The sequence below is a fragment of the Gobio gobio genome, assembly GCF_949357685.1.
Source record: "Gobio gobio genome assembly, chromosome: 17".
NCBI lineage: Eukaryota > Metazoa > Chordata > Actinopteri > Cypriniformes > Gobionidae > Gobio > Gobio gobio.
In genome coordinates, this window is record NC_137110.1 from 26,752,320 (window position 1) to 26,780,164 (window position 27,845).

General features: G+C 39.0%; 2 protein-coding genes across 2 annotated transcripts in view; one reads left to right on the plus strand and one right to left on the minus strand.

Annotated features, from left to right (window-relative positions):
• Positions 1 to 15,894, plus strand: part of sec16b (SEC16 homolog B, endoplasmic reticulum export factor) — a 28,045-nt gene extending 12,151 nt beyond the window's left edge. Inside the window, exons 13-26 of the mRNA XM_079840715.1 lie at positions 5,118 to 5,199; positions 6,040 to 6,157; positions 6,268 to 6,379; positions 6,471 to 6,576; positions 7,750 to 7,887; positions 8,001 to 8,114; positions 8,920 to 9,001; positions 9,158 to 9,493; positions 10,431 to 10,459; positions 10,646 to 10,747; positions 10,847 to 10,939; positions 12,576 to 12,675; positions 15,068 to 15,117; positions 15,199 to 15,894. Of these exons, the coding sequence (XP_079696841.1) occupies positions 5,118 to 5,199; positions 6,040 to 6,157; positions 6,268 to 6,379; positions 6,471 to 6,576; positions 7,750 to 7,887; positions 8,001 to 8,114; positions 8,920 to 9,001; positions 9,158 to 9,493; positions 10,431 to 10,459; positions 10,646 to 10,747; positions 10,847 to 10,939; positions 12,576 to 12,675; positions 15,068 to 15,117; positions 15,199 to 15,207 (1,471 nt within the window). The 3' untranslated portion in view covers positions 15,208 to 15,894. The remainder of the gene's footprint in view (positions 1 to 5,117; positions 5,200 to 6,039; positions 6,158 to 6,267; positions 6,380 to 6,470; positions 6,577 to 7,749; positions 7,888 to 8,000; positions 8,115 to 8,919; positions 9,002 to 9,157; positions 9,494 to 10,430; positions 10,460 to 10,645; positions 10,748 to 10,846; positions 10,940 to 12,575; positions 12,676 to 15,067; positions 15,118 to 15,198) is intronic.
• znf648 (zinc finger protein 648) lies at positions 14,712 to 19,173 on the minus strand. Its single transcript, XM_079840716.1, has 2 exons — positions 19,039 to 19,173; positions 14,712 to 18,618 (listed from the first exon to the last, which is right to left on the minus strand). The coding sequence occupies exon 2, from the start codon at positions 18,551 to 18,553 to the stop codon at positions 17,090 to 17,092; it is 1,464 nt and encodes a 487-aa protein (XP_079696842.1). The 5' UTR covers positions 18,554 to 18,618; positions 19,039 to 19,173; the 3' UTR covers positions 14,712 to 17,089.
• Positions 19,174 to 27,845: the final 8,672 nt, after the last annotated feature.

Consider the following 27,845-nt stretch of genomic DNA (forward strand, 5'->3'; position numbering starts at 1 on the left):
GAGGACAAGGAGCAAGTCCTGTTGGTCGCTCTATATTGGCCCAACCGGACTTGGTTCCCGGAACTAGTGCTCCTTGCGACAGCACCTCCCTGGCCCATTCCTCTGAGGAAGGACCTCCTGACTCAGAGACGGGGCACCCTATGGCACCTGCGTCCAGACCTCTGGAAATTCCATGTCTGGTCCCTGGACGGGACGCAGAGGTTCTAGGTGACCTACCGCAAGCGGTAGTTGACACCATCACTTCCGCTAGAGCCCCCCTACGAGGCGCCTCTATGCGTTGAAGTGGAACCTGTTCGTCGATTGGTGCTCTTCTTGCCGAGAAGACCCCCGAAGATGTTCGATCGGATCTGTGCTTGCCTTTCTACAAGATGGGTTGGAGCGAAGGCTGTCTCCCTCCACCCTCAAAGTCTATGTTGCCAAAATCGCCGCTAATCATGATCTAGTAGATGGAAAATCTCTAGGTAAGCACGATCTGGTCGACAGGTTCCTTAGGGGGGCGAGGAGGTTAAATCCGCCTCGTCCTCCCTCCATACCCTCTTGGGACTTAACTCTGGTGCTAACTGCACTACAGAGAGAACCCTTTGAGCCTCTGCAGTCAGCTGAGTTGAAAATTCTGTCGTTAAAGACAATACTCCTGACTGCGTTGGCCTCCATCAAGAGGGTAGGGGACCTGCAGGCATTTTCGGTTGATGAATCGTGCCTGGAATTCGGGCCCGGTAACTCTCATGTGATCATGAGACCCCGGCCTGGATATGTGCCCAAGGTTCCCACTACTCCCTTCCGGGACCAAGTGGTGAGCCTGCAAGCGCTGCCTTCGGAGGAGGCAGACCCAGCCCTAGCTTTTCTCTGTCCCGTCTGTGCTCTCCGGACTTACGTGGATAGAACGCAAAGCTTCAGGACCTCAGAGCAGCTCTTCGTCTGTTACGGAGGACAGCAGAAGCGAAAGGCTGTCTCCAAGCAGAGGATGGCCCACTGGATAGTGGATGCCATCGTCTTGGCTTATCAGTCCCAAGACGTGCCCTGCCCGCTCGGGTTAAGAGCCCACTCCACTAGGGGTGTTGCCTCTTCCTGGGCGCTGGCTCGTGGCGCCTCGCTGACAGATATTTGTAGAGCTGCGGGCTGGGCGACACCTAACCCGTTCGCTAGATTCTATAGCCTCCGTGTAGAGCCGGTTTCTTCCTGTGTGCTCACTTCCCATAGTCAGTAACACCGAAGTGCCCGTTCTAGTGTCGGCTTGCTGCGCCATTCCCTCCCCTATGGTAGACGGATGCGTGCGCTTATTCTGCTCCAGTCGAGTTCCCCGGATCGGCGAACCCTGTTGAGTCCTCCGCAACCCGCGGCAGTCGGACGTGGCGGAGCGTTCGACGCCAGGTCTAACACTCGTATGCATTGGTGGAACTTGTGTTAGGCTGGGTTCCATATGTAGTGACCCCCACGGCGGTCCCATGTGTGTATTCTTCCACGGTACGGCTCCCTACGGCGAGCCCGTGTCTTTCCCTCGGCAGAGTGTCCTCTGCCGTCCCAGGTACGTGTTGTCCCCCTCCACGAATTGGCCGGGGCCACCCCTGGGACTTCCGTATGTTGTGCTGCTCACGGCCAGCCCATACGTGTATTCTCCACATGTTAACTCCGTCTGGGCATGATGTGGCTTCCGCAGCTGCCTTCACAGGCACGCTTTCCCAGCGTTATCCAATACAGTCAGCTGAATGGGTCTTGCGGAACAGCAGCTTGGACTCTCCCTGCGTGAACTTTCCCGCCCGCATCAGATAGGGGTCTGAGGGGCTCATCGCTGGGCGCTGGAAGTGGTAGTAACTGTGGCGTTTTCCATAGGGGATCCCAATTCGTCGGTACGTCCGACGTACGTCGAACGTGACCGACTGAATGGGAACGTCTCGGTTACGTATGGTAACCCTCGTTCCCTGAAGGAGGGAACGGAGACGTACGTCCCGTCGCCACAGTTGCTGTACCATCACTGCAGGTTGAGCCACTAAGTTCGGCTCCTCAGTGAAAAACAGCGTGCATTCGCTCTCGCTTCCTGTTTATACCCGCGGCGCGGGGCGGAGCGCGAGATGCAAATCTCGCACGCCAATGGCCCATTGGCCTGTTCTCTATATCTCGAAGCTGATAGGGGCTCCCTGAAGTGATCCCAATTCGTCGGTACGTCCGACGTACGTCTCCGTTCCCTCCTTCAGGGAACGAGGGTTACCATACGTAACCGAGACGTTTTCCTTTAACTTTCAGCTCCTCCTTCCCGAGGCAATCAGCCCATATTCTCCAGATGATTAATGTCATGGCACTAAGCTCCTTTCTCACATTTCCTGCATTCACTGCTTCCAGCATTTGGTCTACTTCATAATCAAATATCTCCCAACCCCTTCTTTGCTGCTGCCGTGGGCCTCTTTCCGGGCATCTTATGTTCTGTACTCCCAAGAGTCTTTACTTTCCCTCTGGTGTCCTATCCCCTCAGATACTTTGATGACATTGCTGCCCCCCACTTCATCACATGCCCGGAGATTTTAGGGACTTTGGTTTGCCTCCTGCCCCGAGCCCTCTTACTTCTCACCAGGTTGCCCTTTGCGTTGCACACTACTGGTATCTTTGTCTGGTGTATCTTCAGATCCCTCTCATTTCTGCATATCTTCTCACATCACAGACCTGGAATACATCGCTTGGCTCTTTCATCGTTGATTGTCTATCCTGTGAGTTTATCATTCTCCCCCACTCTTGCCCCACCCTGGAGGTATCTCATAATATAACTCAATATTGGGTTCCTCCTCAATGAGAATGTGCTTCAGCCTGCCAAGCCTCTGCAGCCCTGCTCTGGTTGTTCCTAAAGTCTGCGGTCTTTCCCAGCTGTCATCGTTCTTCCTAGGTCGCCAGCTAGCCTTTCCTAGCTGTCACTGGGTCTGCCAGAAAGAAGTATGCAAAATATGATAGAGTTTATTGCAACCTGCTGACATTTACGGGCCCTTTACCATCTGTGAGCCAGTGACATCGCTATCCCCTCGTCCTTCTCAAGAGCCCACACTCACAGCCGCATGTAAACATGTTGTTGGCTTGGATGTTATTCACTGTGAGTGAAGAAGACAACAAAGTTCCAAATTGTTATACTTGTAAGGCCTAAGAAAACCGTGGGGGAATCACAACGAAAATGTGACAAACCTAATTAGACACTAGTGAAGTCAAAAATGTTGATATTTCGATACATATTGATATCCCGAAATGTCTGAAACGGTTCCAATACACCTTTTCTGCAGTATCGATACACCGATACCAGCTGTGCGTTCTCGCTCTCTTTTCTCAGACGGCAAAGTGACACACACCCGCCTCCTCTCACTCACTCGTCTCATTCGCTTCTGTAGTTGAGAAAGATAATGCATGTTGTATAGTATATTGGATGTGTGTGTAAACTCTTAAAGGAGGGGGAGGGGGGGGGGGGGGTCACACAAAGTTTATGTCAATCGCATGTCAATATTGAGTACCAATAGAGTAGTATTGCATCCTTCATATCTCCAAAAAGTCTTTAGTTTTATCATATTTATAAAAGACAGACACGCTGTACAGAGTCTTTCCGAATAAAACCACTGACACTATCGTGTGGGCGGAGCTAAAGAGCCACAAGCTATTGTGTTGAGAGCGTCTGAAAGCTGTGACATCCTTAGAAAACGTGGAAAATACAAGAAAAAAAGCAGCATCAACGACTACAGCAGGATGTCTCTATGTATTGTGTACTGTAACTGTATATACTGTATTTGCTTAGCGGCTTGTGTAATGGGGAAAAACGCAAGGTCTTGATGAGTTTTTTTAAAAGTTGAAATTATTTTAACTTGAGCGCTTTTTAGAACATGTCATGCACGAGTTTTACAACATTTGTGTGTGTTTACTCATGGTTTATGAGGACATGATTTGGTTTATGGACTATTGTATGTGACTTAACATTTGCAGTAGCAAGCGGAACAGTTTTGCACGTCAGACTAGTGTGTGTTTACATAGAAAAACAATGGAATAGTAGCGCATTTGAAGGAAGAAGCATGCTTTGTGTCAACGTCCCCTAGGTCTAATATGAAATTATCCATTTAGTTCAACATATTTTATGTACAGTGGTCAGCTAAACAAATGTATTTAAACACACACCATACATCGCATACTCCACTGATAAATTAACTATACGTTCATGTTGTTTACTTGATGTGCAACACAAACACTTGCGCAACTCTGTTGCTGCTCCAGAAAAACAAACTCCATCCACTATCCCCTTAACGCTGGGTTCTTTGGGAAGCTGTACAGGGTGGTCTTTCCCTGACAACCAAAAACACACTTCTTTGGTGACATTGTTGATTTCGTGTAGTCCTGTGACCTGTGCAGCGCAGCGCAGCCGACGACTTCCCGGGCGTGCTTTTACTCTCTCGCTCTGGTCGACGTGTGTGCACGCGCCCTTCCGGGAGAATCGCCCGTACGGCCTTTACAAGGAAATTCCGCCCCTGTTGATGTCACTTGTGAGTAACCAGAAGGAGTATTTTTGGCACAGAAATACTCCGTCAAACGTTATTTTTTTAAACTTTGCCCATGTTTAGCATGGGAATCCAAGTCTTTAACAGTGTAAAAAAACTCTGCATGAAATAGCGTTATACCCCCACCCCCCTTTAAAGTAACAGCAGTCTAATATTCCTGATGTTCAAAGAACAAAAGACAAATACTTTAATTGTAAGCATTAATCTGTATTTAAAATGAAGACTATCCAGTGTTATTTCTTACCTGAATATACTGTTGGACCCACCAGAAAAACAAAAAGCCATGTTTGTTTTTCATATATGTTTCTTTATTCTATTGCATTTATTTGTGCTGTTGTTTACAATTGGTTTATTTGTTCTTATTTGATTACTTTTTACTTTATTTTTTTATGAAAATAACATTTTACTGTAGAAAAGTAGATTTTTCTTTGTATATGCAGTCAATTTATATTTGACACATATACAATTTATATTTTGACTGAAAATCAAAATTGGCAAAAATCTGTATTGGCAGGTCACACTTGAAAAATTGGAAATCAAATCAACTAAGAAAATAAAAATTGGTGCATCTCTATGTAGCAGACTGAAAATGTATGTGTTTAACAGATTTACAGGCAGTCTGGCTCCCAGTGACCCTCTGCAAACTCTCTTCCAGCTGCTCTCTGGGAGGATTCCAGCCGTTTCCATGGTAATCTACATTCTGTGCTGACTTAGTTTGTAGTTATTAAATGTCTTTTACTTTTTTCATTATTATTATTATTATTTTATTTCATTTTTAGTTATTCACGTACATCAAGTTAAACTAAATGAAAATAAGAAATGTTGCCTTGGCAACTATCTAAAATAAAATAAGTAAACTTTTATATTTTATATTATAATATTTAATGTTAATACTATAGGCTTTAGTTCTAGCTTAATAATATCCCTGGCTATATTTTCACAAAGGAATGGGATGGAAATTAAGAAATTAATACTTTTATTCAACAAAGGATGCATTCAATTAATCAAAAGTGGCATTTGCATTGTTAGAAAAATAAAAACAACTAAGAACAAATAAATGCTGTTCTTTTGAATTTTCTATTTGTCAAAATAGTTTCCACAAAAATATTAAGCAGAATAATTGTTTTCAGCACTGATAATAAAAAATATTTTTATTGAGCACCAAATCAGCATGTTAAAAGTATTTCTGATGGATCATAGGACAGCTTCGCCATCACAGGAATAAATTAAGGCTGCATATCATTTTGACAAATGTACCGCCAAGAGCTGTGCAATGCTTCTTCGAAATTTCTCCTTATACATATGTTTCATTGAAAAATATTATATGAATTTGTAATGACATGATGGTGAGATAATAATAATAATATTTTGTTAAATTTACATTTTAAATGAATTATTCCTTTAAGCAGAAGTGTAAAACAGAAACTTCCAATCACACTTCATATACAATATTTTTCTTTTCCTCCAAATCATCCTCTTGACCTTCTCTTCTAAATGTTTTCTTTATGTTCTCCTCTCCTCTTTGCAGTCCTGGAGTTGTGAGAAGTGGGGAGATTGGAGAGCACACTTGGCAGTTATGCTGTCCAATGAGACCGCAGACCCAATCTTACATCACCGGTCCATCATCACCATGGGCGATACCCTAGGTATTATCCAGTCCAGTTTAGAAATAACCATTCTTGTATGTTCTCTGATATTTTGGTCCAATATAAAATGATTCTTAAAGTAGATCTTGACTTTAAATATATTTCCTTAGCCTCCAGGGATATGCTATATGCCTCCCAAATCTGCTACCTCATAGCTCAATGTCCCTTTGGCTGGTACAAAAACAAATCAGAGCGCCTGGTTCTTCTGGGCAGCAAGCAAAGGTGAAATTCAGTGTAACTGCTAACATATCTGAATTATTGTGTTCCTGACCTGAATTCAAATTGCTCTTATTTTTTGATCTTCTGATTGCAGTGTACAGTTTTCCAAGTTCTATCACAACTCTGCCATTCGCTGCACTGAACTGTTTGAGTACAGTCAAAGGCTTGGAAATGCTCAATTTATCATTCCTGCTTTTCAGGTACAATTCACACATTATCTACAGCAGTGTTTCCCAAACTTTTTAGAGTGGCGTACCCCCTCTCTTACACTTGACTGCAGTCACAACTTTTCCATGAGGGGACAATATTTCCCCCTTAAGTTCATTTTTTGGACCTTTCTAAAGTTCTTCTCTATAATAAATTTGACTTGACTTGAAGCTCGGTCACACTTCAAGACGGGATGTTTTGGAGAAATTAAAGTGATATTATGGTTGTTTCAATGTTTTTTGTAGAAACTTTTAAAGTTATTTGGATAACTGTCATCTGTTACTGTCAAGCAGACGATACAGAATTCCACGCTGTAAACTGAATCTATTTAAGAATTCCTTTGAGCCTCATCCATCTATTGTAAGAAAAAAAAATTGGTTTGTCTAAAATGTATCTAGCATCCCCCTTTATAGAACACAAGGCTCATCATAATGGATGTATTTTACAGTCACGCATAATATAAGATTGTAAACATTTAATTGATGAGTTGTGAATACAATATATGACCTAGGGCAGGGGTGTCCAAAGGCGGTCCTGGAGGGCCACTGTCCTGCAGAGTTTAGCTCCAACTTGCCTCAACTATGCCTCTATGCCGGTCTGGAAGTTTCTAGTCTAATAAGACCTTGATTAGCTGGTACAGGTGTGTTTAATTGGGGTTGGAGCTAAACTCTGCAGGACAGTGGCCCTCCAGGAGCAGGATTGGACACCCCTGACCTAGGGTATGATTTCCCCCCCATAATTCACCAAATATGACAAAACGGTAACTGCAAATCCACGTTTCACTGCCTGGATTCTATTTGCTTCTCTTTTCTGTCGCTTTCAGCAGTCTGTAAAAAGATAGCTCTGATTTATTGTTGAATCTATTTGTACGGTCAATCGCACAGCTCTTTCCCATTTTAGATGTGCTTTGTGTGTTATTCGCGGCATTCACGCTGAACACCAACACTGCCATTCATCCTTTTTGCCACTCAGTGTGTGTAACCGCCTACTTGTGACATCATGTGCATACCCTCTATAGGTCACTCTTTTATATGGTCATAAATGCTCCTTAATTTTCAAACATTCAGATTATATGACTCTTTCACATTTATATGTTGTTGTACAATGGTTCTGTGGGTGATCATGTGATTTATCTATTGCATAATATTGTGTTGTGTTCTGTGTAGGTGTATAAATTCCTGTATGCATGCCGGTTGTTGGACTGTGGTCTGTTTTCTCAAGCCTTCCACTATTTTGAGGTGGTAGCAAAAGCCCTGCTCAGGATAGAGGAACCCCAAGTAGTTCTGCTTGGAGAGCTTATTAAAGTAATGCACACCTGTACATACAGTACTAAAAACGAATCCTGTAGTTCTGTTCATTTTGTGTATTCATCGAAATGTGTGTGCCTGTTTTGTTATCTGTCTGTTTGCTAACACAGTTGGTGGACAGACTTAAGTTCTCTGAGGCACAGCTCAGTGACACAGGTGTCAGTCAGCCTTTCCTGGACCCTGACTGGCTGGTGCAGATTCGCTGCAGACATCAGACCATGCAGGTAAACACAATGTTTGAACAATACATATATTATAGTCGTTAGTCCACTTTAAGATTTTCAGGATTGTCTATGGGAAGACCATTTGGAATGTACATACCACACTGTCACTTTACCTATGGGGCTCACTGACCGATATTGACCTAGTATTGACATCTGTCTCGGGTAATACGGTCACAAGTTGTCAGCAAAACCAGATAGAAGTTTACACCTATTTTTAAGTGACCCCTTGTTATTGGATTTCAAGGAGATGATTTTGTGACCTTATACATTAGTAAGTATTACTGCATGTTGATAACATGCAAAAAGCTTCCTAATGTATGCATTTTAGTCTAATTGAATATACAAAAAATGTATATCACAAAAAAATTTATATTAATAATATACATCAAAGTATGAGACATATAAAATGCATACATTCATATAATTTATGTAAAAGATAACCATATTAGCTGAATTTCACATACAGATGTGTATTACTTGCATGATTTTAACTTTTGATTTGCCACAATTATTGATTGTCTGGTAAGTCTTTCACAGTTGTCCAGGGCACATTAGGACACATTTTGTATTTATACTGCAAAGGTTATATGGTGTCATCTGTTTATGTATTCCTCTGAACTTGGATTGAGTGAAAATGTTTTGGACTCTGATCACAGCTGTATTTTGAGCTTACCCCTGATAATTTGATATTGATGTAATAGCAGGTATAAATAGGGCCTCAGACATCATATAAAACTGGCCACTTTCCTTAATGATCCATATGATGACCTTTCCACTGCTTCCACTGACCTGTTTATTTGCTTAGGTGGGGAACTGCTGTAGTGAGACACACCATCCACCAGTTGGTGAGACTACTTGGACTCATGAGGACAGCAACAAGTGTTCAGGTTATAAACATATACCAGAGATTTTTGAGTATGTGCCCATGATTTTGCCCTTTGAGCCACTAGGTCACGATAAAACTGAGAAAGTCCATTGGTGTTTCTCAGTTTGTCAGTATGCTGCAAACATTTCATGTGTTTTGTCTCTTGGCTTCTCTGTAGATTTTACAGAAGGTTCCCAGACAGAGGCATTTAACCATGAACCCTCAAACCCATCTCAGTCAATGATACCGCAGACTGATGCCCGGTTTCAGGAGTCTTACTCACCAGCGAGCCTCTCTTCTGAAGAACAGACTCCTAGGACTGTTGCCCCAGTGCCACTGTACCCGACCCAGCAACCAATGACACTGCCCCCAGTTTTCCCTGTGGAAACGTTTGGGCCTCCACCAGTTTCAATAGACCAAAGCTATGCTAATCTTGATAGCAGCAGTAAACATGATAACTTTCACAGTCACACTTCTGCTTCCACTTCGCCTCCAAAAAGCTACAGTAATACAGGTTAAGATGACTATGGAATGAATCAGTATGATATGTTTCAGGGGCTGTTAACAAGACACCGTTTTCAACTAAAAATTGAAAACTTTTTATGTGTTTTGGCCGTTTATTTACACGACAACGTCGTTTTGGGGGCTAGAAAACACACATTTTTGAAAACGGGTTTGAAAGTGCAAGTTTTTTTTAAACGATACCGTTATCGTCTCCATGTAAACTTCAAAAACTTAAATTTGTGAAAACTGTGACATCATGCGTATTATCTGTTCAGTCTATAGGCGCATAGGGTTTTTTTTACAAAGTGACATCGCCAACTACTGGCCTGACATGCATAATATAGCATTTTTAGACGTTTTCATGAATCCATGAGAACGAGGATTGAGAGAAAAATGCAAAGGAAAAACTTTTCTGTTTTTAGTACATCGTTGTCGTGTAAACGTCCCCTTTATACCGTTCTTCAATGATCTCTTGAAACTAATGTATTTGTACACTACCGTTTAAAAGTTTGGAGTAAGATGTTTTTTTTTTAAAGAAATTAATACTTTTATTCAACAAGAATGGATTACATTTATCAAAATTTACAGCAAAGACATTTATAATGTTACAAAATAATGCTTTTATTTTGAGAATTTCCACAAAAATATTAAGCAGCACTTAACATTGATAATAACAAGGAATATTTCTTGATCACCAAATAATCATATCAAAAATGATTTGAATTTTTTATTGAATTGAATTTTAAATTGTAATAATACTTCACAATATTACTGGTTTTACTGTATGCTTGATCAAATAAATGCAGCCTTGGTGAGCTTAAGAGGCTTTATCAAAACAATTTTTAAAAATCTTACCGACCCCAAACTTTTGAACAGTAGTGTACACATTTGCAACACTAATTTATGATATTTATTTCATTAATATAATGTTTAAATTATTTTCTAAGGTGGTGACTTTTCTGCTGATGCAATAATGGTGAGAAAAACAAATAGATTTCAGTTCCTTTTTATTTGAAAGTCTGATAAACCTTGGGGAAGTTGTCTCTGTGTGTATTTTAAGTATTTTAACACAAACACAAAATTACACATCACCTATATGCATGTAGGTATGTGTGTTTCATACATTGGTCTGTAATTGTCAATATGTTTATTACAATTCAAGCAGGGTGCTGCTGAAAACAATGCTGTAGTTGGAAATATTAATCAGTATGGGGCAATTCCAAGTGAGGAAAACAACAGAGAGGACAACACACAATCAGCTAAGGTATATATTACATCAAATGTTTACATGATTCCCTCTTTACTTTTTGTTCTTGTATGTATTTTGTAATTATTATTGTTGTATTGTTTAATCTCTGAACAGAGCTCTAAACCTGGATGGTTCAGTGGCTGGTTCAAGTCCAAGCCTAAAGAAGACCCAAAAGAACAAATCCCAGACCCCTATCCCACCACGATGGTAGACACCCTTACATTTCCCATAAAGTTATTGTAAAATAGGTTTATGATAAAAGAGATATAAATCAGAACAAAATGAAAACACAGTTTTTTATAACATGTTCCTCCTTATTGTATAAAAGTATTCACTGTTGAGCATGGGGTGGAAAAGAGGAAAATCTGTTAAATCCCAGCTGGCTGTTTCTATGGGCCGCTGTACAAAAGCCGTCCGCCATATTGAAACGGTCAAAGACCAGTCCTTAAACACTCGAGAGCAAGTTGACTGTGTGTCTGCAACCGCAGTTAGACGCATATACTATATGAATATCTATATCTGCAATAAATTCAGCAGATGATTTAGCTAAACTTACACAATACACAAGACAAAGGCATCAGCTAAAACGACATTAAGAAGTTACCATAGTATAAAAACCTGTAATATTGAGTTAATACATAAAAACACAAACGCGTACATTCTCACCTGTGAAAATGTATCACTTGTCTTCTGGAATTTAAATCTCGGTAGATTCACAACCAGAAGCAGTCCAATGCTGTGGCATCATTGGTTCTTACTGTGAATGACGACACCAAAATGGCAAACTCACCGTGTCTGAAGAGGTCGAATGTGAATTATACGTATACATATCTATGTTTCAAGATACAACCACCAAACAACACTGTTCTTACTCTGACTTTTATAACTTTTATAACTAATTTGACTTGCCAAACATGATTGCAACGTCTTACATCATGTTAGAAACATGCTAACATGTTAGTCATGCTAACAACAGGTTAAATTATGCTAGCAACATGCTCATCATGTTAACATGTTAAATTGTTAGCACCATGTTAATTCATGGTAGCAACATGTTAACAGTGTGTTAAATCATGCTAGCAACATGCTAACAGTGTGTTAAGTCATGTTAGAGATGTGTTAAAACATGTTAGCATCATGTTAACAACAAGCTAAATAATGCTAGCAGCATGCAAATCATACTAGCAAACGTGTTAAAACATTCTAACATGTTAGATCAGGTTAACAACACAATATCAACATGCTAATCATGCTAGACAAATGCCAATAATGTTTGTAATGTGTTAAAACATGTTAGCGATATGGTAAAATATGCTAGCAACATGTTAAAACGTTAATTAATGCTAGCAATGAGGTGAAACATGCTAGCAACATGTTAATTCATTTTATCAATATGTTAAAACGTGCTACCAACATCTTAACGTGTTAAAACATAAAAACATTCTAATTAATGATAGCAAAGTGTTAAAAACATGCTAGCAACATGCCAATTCAAGCTAACAATGTCTGAAAAAATCTGCTACAAACATGTTAAAATGTAAAATAATGCTGGACGCATACAGCATGCTAACAGCATGATAAAACATGCTTATAAAAGCGTATAAAACTTTCAGACTTTTTTTGTGAAGCCAACATAAAAGTTTGCCCCAACGAACTTTACTTTCTAGCTTTATTTATCATAGTTACTTAAATCTGATGAAGCTCCTTTCCAAGTTGTAAATATCCTTCTGCTGTTCATTTATAATGGCCCTAAAAAGCATTTGCACAGTGACAGTGTTAATCTTTGTTTCCAATAAACCTTGTTTGCAGTCAAGTAACAACATTTTGGTTTGTTTTCTGTAAGGAGTCAACAGCCAACATTCCTTTCCCTTCTCCTCCTCCACCCATGCCAAAGGCTTCACAGCCTCAATTCAGTGGGACCAATCCCTTCTCTAGGAGCGCTGGTGAGTAAAGATCATCTGTACTGGTTTTGGCATCACTGACTTGAGTGAGCATGAGCTGATAGAATCAAAATGTTCAGAACCACTGTGCTTATTCTGCTTGACAACTGTTTCAGCTCTTCCATTTCTTTCTTTCTTTCTTTCTTTCTTTCTTTCTTTCTTTCTTTCTTTCTTTCTTTCTTTCTTTCTTTCTTTCTTTCTTTCTTTCTTTCTTTCTTTCTGAAACTGTAATTAGATTGAAAAAAAATAAGTAAACTGAAAAGTACTTTTATAAAATACACTTTATTTAATTTTACATTTTTAAATGTTATAAAAACACTTTATAATGTTCAGTCATTTGATGAACTAATCATTTACAAAATATGACTATGTTGATTAAATAATAATTAATAAATCATATGCTAACATTTTATGAACGTTTTAATTCAGTTATAAGTAATTTATAGGTTTTTAGTTAACGATTAACTAATCATTTACAAAACATGACTATACATATATAAATGATTAATAAATGATATGCTAACATGTTTTGTTAATTCAGTCTTAAGCAATGTGAAAGTTATTAGTTAACGAAATAATAATTTACAAAACTTGACTATACGTTTATAAATGATTAACAAGTGGTATGCTAATGATTTACAAATTGGTTATAGGTTATTTTAAAACAATTAATAAATCATGAAATAATCTAACAGATCATTAATAGATGGTAAATAAGTTATTAGTTGATATATTGGTAAAACTTTTTTTCTCATTTTTTAACATGAATTAATTTATTATCTAACATGAACTAACGATCAGCAATACATTTGTTACAGTATTTATTAATATTTGTTCATGTTCATCGAGTATGTTTAGTTCACAGACATTGCATTAACCTTTCAGTTACCGGATATAAAAATACAAAAACCTTATTTGATATTTAAACTATAAATATATTTAAATGTATTTTACTATTATATGCAATGGATATCTTTGAGCCCCTAACTCACCCCATACCTAAACATAACCCACTTTCAGCTTCACAAAAATAAAGTAATATAGAATTATTTACAGTGACAATTATCTTAGTTACAATATACTATTGTATGGATAATTTTACGCTCCTTACTCCACCCTATATCCCTAACATAACCATTTTGACAATATACAAAACGTAACAGTCAGATAAATGTACAGTCACAATAATTCATTTAAAATATGACCAAAAGCAGTATAAAGGATAGACCAGCTACATTACCAGTGCTCTGACAACAAAACATAATTTTGTGTGAGTTACACAATCCAATTAAAGCTGTTAATCGTGCCAAACATTCCCCTGATCCGCTTGTCCATCCTCCAAAACGTCACGCTGCTTCTCACTCAAAGCATTACTACTTTGTAGTTTGTACTGCACTGTATGTGCTGACTGGTGAGGGTATAGACAGCTGTCTTCTCTGACACACATGGAGTCTTCAAACCCTATGCACCTGATGTGAGCTTCAGTGGAAGGTAAACTGGTTCTGAGGTTCACATTATCATTAGATCCACATACTCCACACAGAACCCACGTCTGTGCTGATGAGTGAAAGGATTTAACATAACCCACTGGAATTCCCAGACTGTGAGTTATTTATAAATATTTATCCACAAATAAATTACTCTTCTTAAAAATACTGCTTAGTATACCTGCATGTTTGTGCTTTTGAAAACAGACCAGCTTCACTTATACATCAACTTCACAATACATCAATAAATCATATACTGATCATTTACTATTGGTTTGTTCATCATTAATTCATGATTAATCATCGTTTATTGAGCTAATGATACTAAAACAATTTTGACATAAAAATTTCAGTGATTTATAAGTGACAAAACATTTGTAAATCATTAGCATACCACTCACTATTTATAATGTAGTTGCGTTTTGTAAATTATTAGTTCATCATTTACTAATAACTTATACAGTTCATCATTTACTAATAACTTATACATGACTGAACATTATTAGTGTTTTTCATTCTTTCTTTCTTTCTTTCTTTCTTTCTTTCTTTCTTAGCTCAGCTTTTGGCAGAATAAACAGGTTGAAAATAAATTGGTAAACTAAAAAGTATTTTATAGAATAAAAATATTTGTAATGTATAGCAGTCAATAAAGTTATAAATTCAGTGAATTTTAAATGTGTTTTCTGTGTCCAGAAAAGTAAGGATAAAAAAAAAAGTACATATTAAAAATTAAATAATATCAAAAGTTGTGGGAATTTTTCGGTCAATAGGTGCTATTATCTGGAATATATATGTATTATTCATGTTTGAGCACCATATCTAGCCAATATTTTGTACAAATTAAAAGTTTTCAAAGCTCAAACAAGAGGTTTAACAAGTCTAATAGGAATTTTGTCTCTCTGTTACAGGACAAAAATTGTCTGGGACAGTGAGTCAGAATCAAGGGTACATGTCACAGGTAAAAATCCTGATAAATGTATATATTTACATACACCATAGCTGTCATGACAATATTCAGGTTTTGTTGTTTTGTTCATAGGGTCCCTAATGAAGGTCTACACTGAAGAATAATTATCAGCTGTGGAACTCAAGGATGGACTTTTGGGTTCCAGCCAGGTGTTTACATGACTAAGGGATCTCTCAGGCAAACCCCTTCAGTTCTCCTAGAGAAGGTCAGAAGAGAGTCTGTATCTTCATATACAGTACCATCTGTGGTTACAGAAATACATTGAGGACATAGAGATCTTTAAATAATCTGTAAAGGGTTTGGTGTCCTCTCGTCTTTGAATGAAGACATTGAACAGCTGAAGCACAGCTCCCCATGCTGACTCTAGGGATTCGTGTTATGCCCTGCGGGGACAGCAACATGATGGAATGGGTGCTGTGCAAGGGTGCTGTGATCCATGGAAGCATGAACTAAAAATGTCACCACAGATGGCAATGTCAGTAAATTTTATAACATGTAACACCTCCACCACCATCCCACCTCCAAACATGCAAAATTATTTTAATAATTAAAGTGGCTTTTCACAATTAATATGTTTGGAATAGGAAGCTGGACAGTAGTGAAGAAGGAAACATTGTAATTTGGAAAATGAACAGGTGGTCCCTTTGGGCCACAGCCTTGATTTATCCCAGAGGGAGAGATAAAGTTGTTTTACTCAACATCTCTTCCAAAACTGTATACAAAATTGTTGTAAACTTTCTAATAAAAATCAATTGTATTTGTATACTTCAATGTATTTTATTAACGACTTAGATATAATTAGTCATATAAATTGCAACTAAAAATATGGAAATATGAGCCAGCATATCTTGCTGCAAAGCAGGACAGTGGAATTTGACAAGATGGGTGCCATCTTCTTTTACCATGAGTAAGCAGGTCTGGCAGCACAGAGACAAATGTTAACAGAAGTGGCACTCTGGGAATTAGGTCTTGTGTCCTCAAGAGAGACATACAGAGCCAACAACAGGAATCAGTGTTTTCCTGCCAACACCCTCTCATGTCTCCAAAACCACACTTCACACATTAAAAAATGACATGAATCCTAAATAATAATGGATTTTATTTAGTCTGTCTGTGACATTTTTAATGAAGAAAAAAGAATGTTTATTTGCAATGGTAATAACATTCATATTCAGTATTATACAACATATAATCTCATGTAAGTCAGTGATTTTAGCTGCATAAAAGAAGAGGTAACAGTTTTAGAATTCATTTGATTCATCATATAACACACCAGCCCCATCCCTTCAACCTCAAAGTACACATTTCCCCCGCTGCTTACATTTCATACCAAAAATTTTTACTATCACATAGTAATAGTAATATCATATAGCTTTTAACAACATATCTTGAAACTTGATATAGCACTATCCATGTGGCACCACTAAGAGAATTCACAATATTCCTCCTCACTTTCTCTGTTTCTCTCTCACACACACACACACACAGTCTGTCTTGGTCGGCAAGAGGCCTTCGAGTGCCATTAACATGTTATAAATGGGTCACCAGTGTGTTTACAGTATGTTTTTTTGCTAGGAATATACACAGTGATTTATTTGAAATACAAGCCTTTCAAAAGTGGTCCCCATCATTCCCTGCATTTAACACGAGTAAAAATAGATATGTTTTAAATGGTTTTTAAATTCTAGCTAAATATAACTGTTGTTAAGGCTGATAGATAGATAGATAGATAGACAGCCAGACAGACAGACAGACAGACAGTCAGACAGTTAGATAGATAGATAGATAGATAGATAGATAGATAGATAGATAGATAGATAGATAGATAGATAGATAGATAGATAGATAGATAGATAGATAGATAGATAGATAGATAGATAGATAGATAGATAGATAGATAGATAGATAGATAGATAGATAGATAGATAGAGATGGATGCTAACTTACAATCTTCCAGTCGGGTTTAGGAAACGCACTTTTTAGGATCAGCATGGCTCTGCAAGTGTTCTGTGAGCAGAGAATCCTGAGGGAAAGATTTATTGCACTGTCCACATACAAAGATCATGCCTTCACTATGCTGCTTCTCGTGCCTCTTGAGTGCTGCAAGGTGGCCGAATGACATATCGCACCCCTTGCAGCGGTAAGACCGCACAGCTGCGTGAATGCGCTGGTGTCGCACCAGTCGGGACGCCATGGCAAAAGCTACCCCACATTCTGAGCACTTGTGTGGCCGCTCTCCGCTGTGAACTGTCAGATGTTCAGCGAGATTGGAGGACTTAGTGAAAGCTTTGGAGCAAAAAGAGCAGGTGTAGGGACGCACGCCGCTGTGGATTTTCCTGTGCTCCGTCATGCGACTGGCCAGGGCAAACGCCTTCCCACATTCCGGACAAATAAAGGGCCTCTCGCCCAAATGTGTGCGCTCGTGGCGGAGAAGAGACAGGGGTTTATTGAAGGTTTTGCCGCATTGCTTGCAGAGGAACGGCTTGTTGTTGGTGTGCATGTTGCGCTCGTGTTTCCGCAGGTCAGAGGAGCGCACAAAGTCCTTGCCACAATCCTCACAAATGTATGGCTTCTCTCCGGTGTGCGTTCGGATGTGTTTGCGGAAGTCAGAAGACCAAATGTAGTTTTTCTCACAAAAAGGGCATTGGTAAGGTCTTTCGCCCGTGTGCAGCCGCTTGTGCTGCTGAAGAGTCCCCTGGTGCGAGTAGGCTTTCCCGCACATGTCACAAACGTGTGGTTTAAGACCGCGGTGAGTATCGATGTGGCTCAACAGGTTGCTGGACTTTTTGAAAGCCCAGTTGCAGTAAGTGCACTTGTACGGGCGGTTTTCTGCGTCTCCCTCAATTCCTCTCTTCTTAATGGTCGCAAACATGATCTGATTTTGTAAAACCTGCTTCTGTGAAGATTTCGGACCATCCGCTACGTTTCCCTCCACCTCACATTCGTCCACCGCAGCCTCCTGCGGATCTCTTAGAATCGCTGCCAGTTCACATGGAGTAGTGACATCCACCTCCTGTTTCACCTTCACATTGGTGATCCTGGCCACTTCCAAGCGCTCATGATTCAGTTGGGAATTAAAGTCAGATCCAGACTCAGCCTCCACGTCAGCTTCATTCACTCTTCTTTCCTTTCCAGAGGGTAGTTCAGAACATTTCTCATGAAGGTGGCCTGAAGCTTCAGTCCTTGAATTCTTAGAAATCATCTCATGGATTCTCGTTGTATTATATTTTCTGTCATCACAACTGGTAGAAGCGCTGATATCTTCTTCACTGTGTAGATTAAGGCTCATTTTCATGGTGTCAGTAATGTTACTCTCCTCAGGCAGATAATGCCTCTTGCTGATGAGAATCTTTCTAATACTTCGTTTTGATATGTAGGCATTACCTATAAAAGCTGCTGAATTCCACAGGTCATTCATTTTAGCCATTGTAGTTTAGTGCATTGACCTTAATTAGCAAATAGAGATGTCTGTGCAATCTATGTTTGCAATGCCTGCAAAAGAATAGTTCATAAGTTTAGTTGTCAGATTTATATATAATATCTAAAAAAATACAGTTGATCTCAATTTTATAAAATGGGTGAAATGTAGAGACTACTGTAATACTTTAAAAATCAAATAACAACATACACTGCATTGTACAGCAGATACATTCAATTCTAAGAGGCTCATGTTTGCCCTATTTTAGGCTACAAATGAACTCTGGATTTGACAGTAATGATGGTGTAATGAAGCTACCAAAATATCCAGTATAAATTATACTAACTGGGAGACCATCCAGTAGATCGCCTTGATCTTAGACTTACACAGTCCTGAGCCAGCAAAGAACAAGAGTTTATTCTCAGCTGTCACAGTGCATAGTATGCACTCCAAAGAAACATTCAACTATCCCACACATGCAAAGAGTCTCTTACCTTGGCTTCACCAATGCTGATTTCAAAGAGAGCAATTAATGCACTTCCTCTTTATGGTGGATTTTAGGCAGACGTTTAAGATACCATAGGAGGAGCCTGAGCTCTTCCTTCACTTGGGGGAGTGCAACATTTTCTGGCAGCGGTCAGCACTTTAGCAAAACCATTTGCTGTCGGGAAAGATCAGCTCATTGACCCTTTCACCCATGACAGGCGTGAGGTACAAGATATTTCCCGGAGAACAGCACATAACATGCATACCTAGATACAATTACAATCCACCAGGATTATGTTTAACCACTGTATAGAGTATATAGCTTTTATGTTTGTTTGTTTGTTTGTTGCTTTATAGTCTGTTGCAACATTATGATGCAATGATTCCCAATATTTTTAGTACAAGGCATTTCATCCACTCTTAAAAATAAAGGTGCCAGGAAAAACCAAAAAGGGGTTTTCACGGTAATGCCACACTCAAAAAAAAAAGGTTATATATGTTCTATATGTTCTATATTCTTCAGAGGTGCTATATAGCACCTTAGTCAAAGAACCGGTGAAGAACTGCTGTGCCATATAGAACCTTTTTTTTTTAGAGTGCATAGAAGAACCATTTTTGGTTCCCTGAAAAACCGTTTTGTGAAAGGTTCTTTAAAGAACCATTTTTTTCGAACCATTATATAGTCTAAAGAACCTTTCTACACTATAAAGAACCTTTTGTGCAATGGAAGGGTTCTTTGGATATTAACGGTTCTTCATGGAACCATACACCCCACCAAAGAACCTTTATTTTTAAGAGTATACCATCTCTAATAGCAGTATATGTTTGATGTTCACTGCAGTATTTTTTATTTTTAAATGTGTATAAATGTATGGCTGTTTTTGTCTCTGGAATGGACAGGAAGGATCTGAGAATCTTACATTCTTAAGTTAATTTAATTATCATCTTAATATTTCTCCTAATTCACTTATTGGGTGAGAGAATTAGGAACAGGAATAACCTGCTGATGCCAGACATAACTAACAACCTGATACCTGTCTAGCAGAAGACATATAGATGCATATAGATCAAAAAATTAAGAGTCAGAGGAAATATGAGAGGAAGATAACATACTGTAGAGCAGCTTGTACAAGACACCTGTTCGCTGCTTAAGGTTCAATCAGTACAAATGCTGATGGCAGGGGAATCCTGGCAGTGAGGATTACTCTCTACAGCAGTGTTTCCCAGCCCCCCACTAGAGGTCACTAAAGATTTACAAGGGTCATTTTCAATCCTGGTCCTGGAGACCCACAGCATTGCACATTTTATGTCTCTATTTTCTGACCAGTTCAGTTCATGGAGCTTTACTATTGAGCTGATGATCTGAATCAGGTGTGTTTAAAGGCACAATATGTAAGATATTTAGATTAAAATATCCAAAAACCACTAGAACAATGTTATATATTTTGTTGACCTCTGTTCTTACACTATCCCAAACGTTTTCCAACAATGTGTAAATCCAGAGAAATCAGCAATTTTATCCAGTGTTATGGACCGTGTCTTTGCGTCTCCTGTCAATGACGTCATATCCGCACTACCCTTGATTTCCGTAGAAACTGTGGAAACACCAAAGATGGTTTATAATATGTGACCCGTGCTGGCAAAAGGAGTCATAATGTGCACAGGATAATTTCAAGCTACAGGCAAAACAAATGAAAAATGTCTATTTTGGTCGATTTTGAGGTTTTCACAAAAATCAGTTCATTAAGCCCTCGTCTAGCGATCCCAATGCTCCAAATAGCAATTAAGCATCTAAAAGTATGTTTATTTGTACGTTTTCGGAGAGGAGTACCTTTTCTTTGTCCATGAAAACGATCTCACTCACGCTGACTGACAGATCCGACGCATGCGCACAAAGACGTGCATTATCCCACATACATCACGAAAAGAGCGGAAGTGGCCGACTGCAGCATAAGCATAATATAAGCTCCGAGACCAGTGTTATGCGCAGGTCTCTCTCATTAGCATTCGCTCCCAAGGGCTCTCGGCGCGTCCTGCTTCATACCACCGTAACATTAATAAAACTTAAAACTTGGCCCACCCTTTTCAGCTATAACAGCTTCAACTCTTCTGTAAAGGCTTTCCACAAGGTGTAGGAGTGTGTTTATGGAAATTTATGACCGTTCTTCTAGAAGTGCATTTGTGAGGTCAGGCACTGATTTGGACTAGAAGGCCTGGCTCGCAGTCTCCGCTCTAATTCATCCCAAAGATGTTCTATCGGGTTGAGGCCAGGACTCTGTGCAGGCCAGTCAAGTTCCTCCACACCAAACTCGCTCATCCATGTCTTTATGGACCTTGCTTTGTGTACTGGTGCGCAGTCATGTTGGAACAGGAAGGGACCATCCCCAAACTGTTCCCACAAAGTTGGGAGCATGAAATTGTCCAAAATGTCTTGGTATGCTGAAGCATTAAGAGATCCTTTCACTGGAACTAAGAGTCCAAGCCCAACCCCTGAAAAACCACATGACCCCACACCATAATCCCCCCCTCCACCAAATGCAGTCAGGCAAGTGCCGTTCTCTTGGCAACCACCAAACCCAGACTCGTCCATCGGATTGCCAGACAGAGACGCGTGATTCGTCACTCCAAAGAACACGTCTCCACTGCTCTAGAGTTTACACCACTACATCCAACGCTTTGCTTTGCACTTGGTGATGTAAGGCTTGGATGCAGCTCTCTACACACTGTTCTTGAGCTAATCTGAAGGCCACATGATGTTTGGAGGTCTGTAGCTATTGACCCTACAGAAAGTTGGCGACTTCTGCGCACTGTGTGCCTCAGCATGCGCTGACCCCGCTCTGTGATTTAACGTGGTCTACCACTTCGTAGCTAAGTTGCTATTGTTCCCAATTGCTTCCATTTTTTTATAATACCACTAACAGTTGACCGTAGAATATTTAGTAGTCATGAATGGACTTATTGCACAGGTGGCAACCTATCACGGTTCACTGAGCTCCTGAGAGCGACCCATTCTTTCACAAATGTTTGTAGAAGCAGTCTGCATGCTTAGGTGCTTCATTTTATACACCTTTGGCCATTGAAATGATTGGAACAAGTCAATACCCAATGGAATTATTCACACAATTCTACAGTTAATGCTTCTTGTTTAGTCGTGTGATTTACATAACATCAAATTAAACCTAACTTTTTTTTAAGCATGTGATACTGTTGGCAATCTAGAAGTGATACTGGTTTCATCCAGAGCACTACCATAGTGATTGCTTTATTATTAAAGCAATTAGAAATATTGTTAGCAGGTCCTCAACCTGAACACAAACTCAACACTTCACCACAATGGTAACCCCCAAAACCACTAACATTAGACATTTTAAAAATCCAACATAATAGAACATTAAATATTAAAGTCCCTGTAAAGTGATAATTAATTATGTTTTCAGAGTTTGTCACACCACAGAAAAATGTGTTATTAACTACCCAGCCAAATTTGAATGGTAAAAAAAAACGGTAAGTAAATAAAATAGCTTATTGAAATCTTGAAAAAAATAAGCTGTATTCTCTTCTCTCAAACGCTGGGGGCGTGTCCGCTGTCGGCACTGAAACCACACCCACTCACGGGAAAGCTGCCGTAAGCACACAAGACAACACTCATTGGTGGGCACCTACTGCCGAGTGCCGACGATGGCACCAGTTGTCGGCGGGATGGGAGAATGAAGGCCGGGGCGGGAGATAGTCGGTTTGACTCCATTCTGAATCTCCGATGAAAGTTAGTAAAACTATCCGGTGTAAAGTCACTGCAGAGGTTGGTGTTGGTGGTGATCCTCAGCTCTCCATCAAGGTGGCTCTTCACAAAATAAATCAACCTCTTCTTCATCGTTTTTGTTTTGAAGCTGTTTTGTAAGTTATTGCAACCAGGTAATATGCATTTACGTGACGAAGGTATAGCTATAGCTAAACTGTAGGCTGTAGAAACTAACAGAACTGACAGGAGCTCAAGATTGAGCGGGCGAACTGATGCGAATGTGCACTAGTTATTATAGTGTTAGGGGAGGTGCCAGCCTCAGTGCCGGCTCCAGTGTGTCATCGAGCCACTGTTTTAGCCCCGCCCAAAAAATCTTGAACACAGAAATGGTGAAAAACTTTTTAACGGTCTAACTCCACAGTTTAGTACTACGCTGTTCACTGTCTTTGTAATGTGTTTCAGCATTACATTTCTAACATTTATAATGTGTTTGGAAACAAATCTTGAATTGCCTTTACAGGGACTTTAACAATTCTCTCCATTTTCTAATTTTGCTAAAAATGCATAAAATAACTCTTTATTTTAAAGTCCTCATGATATCAAAATCGACCTTATTTACTTTGCTAGCACACATTACAGGTCTTAGGGTGAACAATGAATCCGTGCAAGTTAATACACAGAAAATAATTGTTTTCCGTGGTAATCTTTAATCAGAATCTGAATCTGAAAAAAAACTTCCGGTTCACTGGGACTTTAACATTTACTCTACCAATTCAGCCCTGTGAAAAGCCTGATGGGAAGTGAAAGTCCTGTTTGGATTTCGTTAAATGATTGAAACATATTATTTCAAAATGAAAACATCAAGTGAAGTCAAAGAGTAACTATTGAAGTTTATTTAATATGAAGCAATCACATTTGAGATATAATATATCCATCCAAGGAATACATGTGTCTTCTTTGAAACACAACATTAATCTGAAGTGAAACCTGCCCCCCTGGTAGGTTTACTTTAAGCCTAAATTTAGTCCTGAGTAGCTCTAGTCTTCCTCCAGGAAATCAGCTTATTTAACTCTGGACTAGACTAAGTATAGGACTATTTAAAACCATGACAGAGAAAGCAGATTTCTGTTAATCTAGTTTAAAGGGCCATTTTAGTCTAAGACTAGGTTTAATCTCTGTCCAGGAAACTGCCTCAAAAACTCATAATTGGCTTTTTCTCTCACAATTCTGACTTTTTTCCTGCGATTACAAGTTATAAAGTCAGAATTGCACAATATAAACTGTCAATTGCGTGTTATAAAGACAGAATTGCGAGACATAAACTTGCAGTTCTGAGTTTTTTTCTCAGAATTGTGAGTTTAGGGTCAGTAAGATTTGTTAATGTTTTTGAAAGACGTTTTTTAATGCCCACCAAGACGATCAAAAATACAAAATACAGTAGTATTTTGAAATATTATTACAAATTAAGAATTTTCTATTGTACTATATTTGAAAATGTAATTTAATTTGGTGTAATTACATATGTCCTGGTCAGTGAGGTGTTTACTTTGACAATCAGAGAGCGATCCTCACTATAGTATCCTTCCTCTTCTACTATTTAGTTAAAGGGTTAGTTCACCCAAAAATTTAAATTCTGTCATTAATTACTCACCCTCATGTCGTTGGACACCCGTAAGACCTCCGTTCATATTCGGAACACAAATGAAGATATTTTAGTTGAAAGCTGATGGCTGAGAAAGGCTTCAGATAGGCCTCCATTGGCATTCAGTACACTCTAAAAAAAAGTCTCGTAATCATAAGGGAACCTTTTTTAGTGCTATATAGCACCAATTTTGGTGCTTCAGTGGTTCTTCAGAGGTGCTATATAGCACCTTAGTCAAAGAACCGGTGAAGAACCTCTGAAGAACCGCTGAAGAACCACTGAAGCACCAAAAATGGTGCTATATAGCACTAAAAAAGGTTCCCCTATGATTACGAGCCAAGAACTATTTTTGGTGCCATATAGAATCTTTTTTTTTTTAGAGTGTACATTCACACTTCCAAGATCCATAAAAGGCACTTAAAACGTTGTTACAAAGTCCATCTCACCACAGTGGCTCTACAATAATTTTACGATGCGACGACAATAGTTTTTGTGCGCAAAAAAAAATCAAATAACACCTTTATCCAGACAAAAGAGAACTGGAGCGCTGCTGGAATCCCTTGTATCCTCTGGTGCTCTTGGAAGGGTTAAATGTTGAAAAGGAATTTGGAAAAAAATCCAAGTCAAGGCACTCAATAGGATGCAAAAGTAAAAAGCCTTTATTAGTAGGGCTAAAACATTAAAACACCAACGCGTATCGGCCCATTGGCCTTCATCAGGGTGTTGGTCTTGTTCTTGTCTTCCGTGTGTGCCTCCACGACGCATGCGCGAGAATATGACGTAGCCCCGGGGTTCGGGAATCCATTAAATGCACACTCTAACCCCATTTTGAGAACTACGCTGAGACCTAAAGCACGATCAATGTAGAATTCAACAGTTTAGATACGCGCGTCTTCCTCTGCTTGTTAACAAATCGCTTCTGGGTCATGTGTCCAAACGCCGGATATGCGTCATATTCTCGCGCATGCATCGTGGAGGCACACACGGAAGACAAGAACAAGTTGGATAAAGGTGTTATTTTTATTAAAAAATTTTTTGCGCACAAAAACTATTGTCGTCGCATCGTAAAATTATTGTAGAGCCACTTTGGTGAGATGGACTTTGTAACGACGTTTTAAGTGCCTTTTATGGGTCTTGTGAGTGTAAATGCACTGAATGCCAATGGAGGCCTATCTGAAGCCTTTCTCAGCCATTAGCTTTCAACAAAAATATCTTCATTTGTGTTCCGAATATGAACGGAGGTCTTACGGGTGTCGAACGACATGAGGGTGAGTAATTAATGACAGAATTTTCATTTTTGGGTGAACTAACCCTTTAAGTTTGAGAGTTAATGAGACTGCCGTGTTGTCATACCGTTTTGATGACAAGCTGTAATTTAATTGTATGGCAAAGTCTGATGGAAACATATTGGGGAGACTGGGGTTAGTTGGCCCTGGTTTATATTTAAATGTCACACAAGCTAACATATATCCTGGAAATAAATATGTTGCAGCAGTGTATGTTAAATTAGCTAGCACACTAATAGTGGCCAACAGCCACCCTAGCTTCATGATGACACAAACCTTTTAAGATGCACTTGTTGCGCATGCATGTCATCGTGTTAATATAATACTTGAACTATTGCTTACTTGCCTTTTCAACAGTCCATTAAAAGCACAAGAAGCTTCAACAACAGCTGCAATTTGTTGTCGCCCATGCTGAGCTGAGAGGATATGCACAGTTAAAATAGGTGTTAACAGTTATAGAACCTAGCCAACCAAAAGCATGTTATTGCTTTCAGATTTTCCATTAAATAAATTAGTCTAAGAGCAATTTCAGCGAATTGCATTTAACTCTCCAAGCCACTTTAAAATGTAATTCTGGTTCAAATCGAAGAAATGGCAACATGCCAGCTTTGCACATTCCCAGTGCATAAATCTTTATGTAAAACATGATCTAGTTTAGAATTCTAATTGAAATATCATTACATTAATTATAAACATAATTGATAAAAAACATTGTATTAATTAAAAGAACATATTTCAGAACTTTTAAAGATTTAGAATACGTTTACAATTTCAGAGAGCACAAAGGGCAGTGGAAATTTCACTGGCGTGAAAAAAAAGATGATGGCGTGGGATAAACTGAATTTCCAACACCTCAAAATAGAAAGGAAACCTGGTTGGATAGAATGACATTAAGAAACAACAAAATATTGTGTGTTAAAATAAAACAATAGATTAAGATCAATTAAGACCTATATGCATATGTGTATGTTTGTCATTTATTTTTGTAGCATTTCTGCTGTTTGAATCTTTTTCTTTTCAATAAGCATTGTTTTTAGAATGGCATGTATCTGCTTTATTATTTTTAAGTTTGGATGTTTTTGAATATCAGCATAAATATTTAGGTCATAAGGAGGAGGTTCTATCCAATAAAAAGAGGACATTCTGTTCTCTTTCCTCACACTCTAGTCCTGGCTTTTGTTTGAAATCCACATTCAAACCAAATGGTGTAAACAACCTGGTATACCACTTGTGTCCAGCAGAGGTCAATATTATCTAATTAATAGTACAGTAGGCTATGTTTACCATGACATTTTACAGTAGGCTATGAGAGAACTTGAAACGACTGTACAAGCATCTTATAAAACATAAATAAACACACACACACACACACACACACACACACACACACACACACACACACACACACACACACACACACACACGTTTAATTCATTACAACTGACCTAGTTTTCCCCTATTAGCCTATTGGCTAAGATTATTGCACTTCAGTAAAATGTTTTGCTCCAAACCTGATGTTGGTTTTTTTCTTTCGTCATGGTTCAATGTAGTGGAATCAAGTGCTTTATTTGGAAATTAATTGTACATTTACATTGTAACCCTACCTGAACATAATTTATGGTGGATAACAGTAAAAAAATCAATTAAATAAAAAAGCCCGTTCTGACATGATTAACTAACTGTTATGATGTTCCAAAGATGACTTTTTGTCCATACAATAAAAGTCAATGGGGTCCAAAGTTTTTTGTCAGTTTTTGTCAGAAATGTTCTTCAAAAAGTCATACAGGTTTAAAACGATATGAGGGTGAGTAAATAGGGAAATGCTGACCTGTCCTTATCATCAAACTGCCTAACCACTGGCATCTGACCTCACCCAAACTCCCTAATCAGTAAGTTAGACCTACTTAACCACCAAGAAATTGTTGCTTCACTCAACCAGCTTCACCAGAAAAAAATACTCTTGTTTTAAAGGTCACTATTCAAGATATTATTTTACATCAAGAATGTCATTGTATTGATATATGAGGATGCAGTGGCTGGCACAGGGAGGAGGCGGGGGTCTTGAGTCCCTGCCCCTTTAATCGCTAATAGTAAAGTGCCCGTCAGTCGCATTGCAATGCCGAGGGGGTTTTCAAACGATTTCATGAT

What these genes read in the sequence shown, in the direction of transcription:
- znf648 (XM_079840716.1), bottom strand. Translation starts at nt 18,553, where the DNA reads ATGGCTAAAATGAATGACCTGTGGAATTCAGCAGCTTTTATAGGTAAT.